Source organism: Helianthus annuus, chromosome 14 (assembly GCF_002127325.2).
Source record: "Helianthus annuus cultivar XRQ/B chromosome 14, HanXRQr2.0-SUNRISE, whole genome shotgun sequence".
Lineage (NCBI taxonomy): Eukaryota > Viridiplantae > Streptophyta > Magnoliopsida > Asterales > Asteraceae > Helianthus > Helianthus annuus.
Window position 1 is genome coordinate 142,952,993 of NC_035446.2, and position 5,929 is coordinate 142,958,921.

The following is a 5,929-nucleotide window of genomic DNA, read 5'->3' on the forward strand; positions in this document are numbered from 1 at the left end:
CAACTGTTTGTATAATATTTGAATTATACTTTAAATTTCGGTTTTGTAATATTATTTTCATCCAAGACTTACGCTGTGCATTAAACTGTATACATTTGACTATGACGATATCAACTACGTCACGATACTCCCCACCGGGCCCACCGGTAATATTTTTGGAATATCGGGGTGTGACAGGTTGGTATCAGAGCCAACATTGAGTGAATTAAACACTAGCCTTTTGTGTTTAATCTCAATGACTGAGTTTGCACATTCCTTGACTTCCGAGTCTAGGCAAATGACTTAGGATTAATCCTAATCTAAACTTTTTTTCTTTTTTTGTTTGTTTCTTTTGTTTGTTTTGACAGGATCAAAAGCAAAATGCCGCCAAGAGTGAGGGGCAGAGGAGGAAGATGAAAAGCTCCAATTTGACTAGAAACGACCATGAAGCCGGACCATCTCACCGACGTACACCATCAGCAACACTCAGCTCTAGTCCTCACGAAGACTGGAGAACCTATTTGGAGCCCGCGAGACGCCCAGTCTCACTCAGTTCCTCACCGTCTTACCACCATTCGTCCGGGCCACATCAAGATAACGAGTCGCATGATTCACATCATTCTTTTATCCCGCTGCAGCGTTCGGGTTCTCACAGTTCTTTCCAGAACCCGACACCTTATTTTCAAAGCCGATCCAACCCGATGAACCAGATAGAAGAACCAGAGGGTCAAAACCCTTTGGGACCAGCTGATCATTATCCTGAGATGCAGGACATGGATCTGGACCATGATCCAGATCCAGAAATGCTACCATCTGGGACGCCGAGGCATCCCATTGAGATTTCTATCGGATCACCCTTTCATGGTTCGCCTTACAGGGGCCCTGGCATTTTTGCTGAAAGATGGGCTACGAACAAGCGGGTGTATTCTCCCCTCACCGCAACTCACCACCACACCAGCAGGTCCCTTCTGAGGACCCACATTTCCAGGCGGTCACGCCACCGCCACCACCAGCGCCAGAGCAGCCACCGCCTCCCGAACCATCGAGGCGATGAAGAACAACACGGATGTCCGTGCATGGGGGTTTCCATTTCATCACCCCCAACACTCCAGCAACAGCAACTACCCGCTGCTGTATGAAGACCCGCAAATGGGTTGGCCTTCAAACCCAGTTTCTGAAGTCGACTCTGCACCAGTCACACCAGCACCACACATGGGTTATGAAAACCCAATTTCATCATACCCAGGTGCAGCTGGGTATAACCCATTTGAGCAGCCAGCTTACTCGGGTTATAATTACAACAATGCCCCTGCCGTTGACCCGTACCTCGAGGCAGCAAACTACAATGCTCTCTACCCTGGACCCTTTCCAGCTACGTACCCAACTGGGTACCCCGCATATGGGTATCAATACCCACCACCTCCTCAACCTCAACAGCAGCAGCCGCTGCAGCCGCCACAGATTCAACCACCGCAGCAGCAAGAGATACTCCAAAGGTTGCACGAGGTGGAACAAAGGGTAGACGAGGAGCGTAGGAGCCGCCGCGGTCTACTAAAGGGTTTGGCAAACCTTATTAAGGGGAAGAAGAAGAGGGATTATTAAAATTCCTTATTTATTTATTGTATTGTTGTTTCATTTTCAATTAAGTCCCAGCGTGGACATTTTATTTATGTATTTGGTCCTTGCGTGGACTTGTATTTCTTATTTTAGTCCCTATGTGGACAAGTTATCTATTAAAGTCTCGTTTAGGGCAGCTATGTACTTCTTTCAATTTATGGAATGTTTCATTTTTTAAATTTTTATTTGTCAGTATATGCATGTACTATATTAAACAAATCAGAAATATCATTCCAATTTATAATTGATCTGCCATTAAATATTAAAAGAAAATCTTAAAGGTATAACCTAGCCTATATGTCATTTTAGACATGGCCATGATGGTAAAACCTTTTTAAGATTCAAATCTTTGTTAACATCTGAAAACATGTTAGCACTCCTGGCAAATGTGAATTCGATAAAATCACATTAGTCATCCTTATATTGGATTTTTCCAATTCCTTATTCTTACCTGATAATTTAAACATCCATTAGTGATGTAGTGCCTACGGGCCATACCTATTGTCCTATAAGACAAATGACAGTTGTAGTCTATGACTCCTGTCAGAAAAGGTGATGAACTATGTTCGAGCCTTAATGCCTCGATCCTATAAGATCATGGCTTATAAATTTAAAACTGACCTTGTGATAAGGCCTTTTGTGCCACTTTAATATCCTTAATGATTTATAACTGGGATAAATTATAATGAAAAAATTAAGATAAATATGATTAACAAATTAACCAAATATGGTTTATAATTACCATGGTTAATGAATCATCGAAAATGGTGATTCCATAATAGACTTCTAAAACAAAATTATTGTCAACTATTTCAGCATGCCTAAATCAGATGAAGTTAACAGTCATCCCAATATGAGGAATGACAATACATGAATGAATGTAATGGATGCAGATCTACAAGCAATGATAGATAATGCTGTCACTCGAGCCATTGACAAACAGTTCAAAGAATCAAGTGGTACTCGCACCAGGACCCAATCTGCACCTCATACAAAACCACCTTCCAAGACACATACATCTCATAAGGACGATTTTCATCATTCGTCGAATCAGAGAAGTATTCCATCCAAATGAATTGTGCTCAATCAAGAGCCACGTGTTAAGACCTGCTCTTATAAATACTTTGTCTCTTGAAAACCAAGGGACTTTACAGGAGAAAAAGGAGCCATCGATTGTATGACATGGCTTGATGAGATGGACACTGTAGTAGACATTAGTGGTTGTGCAGAGCAGGATATTGTGAAGTTTGTTTCACAGTCATTCAAAGGAGAAGCGTTGGCATGGTGGAGATCATTGATCCAAGCCACAGGGAAGGTCCCGCTTTATAACTTGTCTTGGAACCAATTTGTTGCACTGATTAAGGAAAACTTCTATCCTCAACATGAGGTAGTGAAATCGAGACAGACTTCTTGACTCTGGTCATGAAGAATTTGGATTCTCAGGTATATGTGACGAGTTTTAACACCATGTCCTGTCTGGTTCCCTACTTAGTCACCCCTGAACCTAAACGCATAGGACGTTTTATTGGAGGCCTAGCACCAGAAATTAAGGGAAATGTTAAAGCATCTAGGCCTACCACATATAGGTCCGTGGTAGACTTGTCCTTATCCCTCACTTTAGATGCTATCAGGAATAAGTCTGTTAAGACTTCTGACAAGGGAAAAAGGAAAAGAGAAGAAGAGAGCTCTCATCATTCTGACAAGATGAAAAGGGGAATTCTGATCATAAGAAAGGTTCTGAGTACAAGAAAAACTCGAGTCAGTCTGACAACAGACCCAAGTGCAGGAATTGTAGAAAACGTCATTCTGGAAAGTGTACGATCGACCCACATGCTAAACTTTGTGGGATTTGCAAGACCAATGGTCACAAGACGTTAGAATGCAAGGAATTGAAAAACGCGACTTGTTACAACTGTAACGAGAAAGGGCATATCAAAACTAATTGCCCAAAACTTGCAAAGAAACCTAAAGAGGCCAAAAAGACAAATGCATGAGTCTTTCAGATGAATGCGCAGGAAGCGGTACATAATGATAATGTTATAACAGGTACTTTCCTTATCAATGATGTTTATGCTAGAGTATTGTTTGATTCTGGCGCAGACAAGTCTTTTGTACACAATAAATTTTGTAAACTGTTAAATCTGCCAGTTAAAACTCTAAACATAAAATACGAAGTACAATTGGCCGATGGTACCATAGAGACTGCTTCAACAATCTTAGATGGATGTTTTATATCCATTAGGAATCACTCTTTTCCACTGTCTTTGCTTTCCGTTAAAATTGGCAGGATTCAATATAGTGATAGGCATGGATTGGTTATCTTTTAACCAAGCCCAAATTGTATGTGACAAGAAGCAAGTAATCGTTAGAACCCCTCATGGCGAGCCACTTACAATTCAGGGAGATACGCAGTATGGATTTCCTAAGCAAGTAACTATGCTTAAAGCGTCAAAGTGTTTGAAGAAGGGTTGTGTCATTTACATGGCACAAGTGACTATAGATGAGCCAAAGCCCAAGATCGAAGACATCCCTGTTATTTCTGAATATCCAAATGTTTTTCCTGAAGAGTTACCTGGTTTACCTCCAGACAGGTAAGTGGAATTGAGGATCGATATCATTCCTGGAGCAGCACCAGTTGCAAGAGCACCTTATCGGTTGGCACCAAATGAGATGAAAGAATTGAGAACACAGTTGGATGATTTGTTGGAGAAGGGTTTTATTCGACCTAGCTCGTCTCCTTGGGGAGCGCCCATCCTATTTATGAAGAAGAAAGATGGCTCGATAGGTCTATGTATCGATTATCGCAAGCTGAACAAGGTTACAATCAAGAATAGGTATCTGTTGCCCAGGATAGACGATTTGTTCGATCAGCTGCAAGGAGCAAGTTACTTTTCAAAGATCGATCTAAGGTCAGGTTATCATCAGTTGAAGGTCAGAACCGAAGATGTGCATAAGACCGCATTCAGAACTCGATATGGCCACTACGAGTTCTTAGTGATGCCTTTCGGGCTCACTAATGCACCTGTAGCATTCATGGATCTCATGAATCGTGTTTGCAAACCATATCCAGACAAGTTTGTCATTGTTTTTATTGATGACATACTTATTTATTCGAAGAGTCAAGCCGATCATGAAAAACATCTCCGGTGTAATTTTGAACTTCTGCAACAAGAAAAGCTTTATGCTAAGTTCTCAAAATGTGAGTTCTAGCTCCGAGAAGTCCAGTTTCTTGGGCATATAGTGAGTGAGCATGGTATCCAGGTGGATCCCGCTAAGATTGAAGCGATTATGAACTGGCAAGCACCAAAAACACCTACAGAGATTCATAGCTTTTTGGGTCTAGCAGGATACTACAGACGTTTCATTGAAAACTTTTCAAGGATTGCTGCACCTCTAACTTCGTTAACTCGCAAGAATGTAAAGTCTGACTGGGGTCCCAAGAAACAAGAATCTTTTGAGATCCTCAAGCAGAAATTAAACAATGCTCCTGTGTTGACATTTCCAGAAAGGATTGAAGAGTTTGTTGTTTACTGCGATGCATCAAACACAGGTATGGGTTGTGTGCTTATGCAGAGAGGCAAGGTTATTGCCTATGCTTCACGTCAATTAAAGGTGCACGAAAAGAACTACACCACCCATGATCTGGAACTGGGTGCCGTTGTATTTGCACTGAAACTTTGGAGGCATTATCTATATGGAACCAAGTGTGCGATTTATTCTGATCATAAAATTCTCCAACACTTGTTCAATCAAAAAGATCTTAACATAAGGCAGCGTCATTGGATGGAGACACTAAATGATTATGATTGCGAAATTCGCTACCATCCAGGCAAAGCAAATGTTGTTACTGATGCCTTGAACAGAAAGGAAAGGATTAAACCGATAAGAATCAACACCAAGAGCATCGAACTAAAGAACAGCTTAAATGAAAAGCTGTTAGCTGCTCAGAAGGAAGCCGTGTTGGAAACTAACTTTCCGAATGAAAAGTTAGGCGTCACTACTGACCAATTGTCGTATGGCAAGGATGAAATCCTTAGATTAAATGGACGAATCTGGGTCCGTATCCATGGAGGACTTAGAGATGTGATCCTTCAGGAAGCTACAGTTCAAAATATTCAGTCCATCTACGCAGTGATAAGATATACCAGGATTTAAAGGCAAATTATTGTTGGATAGGTTTGAAGAAATCTATATCCACTTATGTAGCTAAATGTCTGACGTGCGCACAAGTTAAAGCCGAGCATCAAAAGCCGTCAGGTTTACTGCAACAGCCTGAACTACCCACTTGGAAGTGGGTAATGGTAACTATGTACTTTATCACTAAGTTACCAAG

At 41.3% G+C, this 5,929-nt stretch overlaps 1 protein-coding gene across 1 annotated transcript; it reads left to right on the plus strand.

Annotated features, from left to right (window-relative positions):
- Nucleotides 1–1,128: 1,128 nt before the first annotated feature.
- Nucleotides 1,129–1,581, plus strand: LOC110907504 (CUGBP Elav-like family member 3). The gene has a single exon (XM_022152479.1). The coding sequence runs from the start codon at nucleotides 1,129–1,131 to the stop codon at nucleotides 1,579–1,581; it is 453 nt and encodes a 150-aa protein (XP_022008171.1).
- Nucleotides 1,582–5,929: the final 4,348 nt, after the last annotated feature.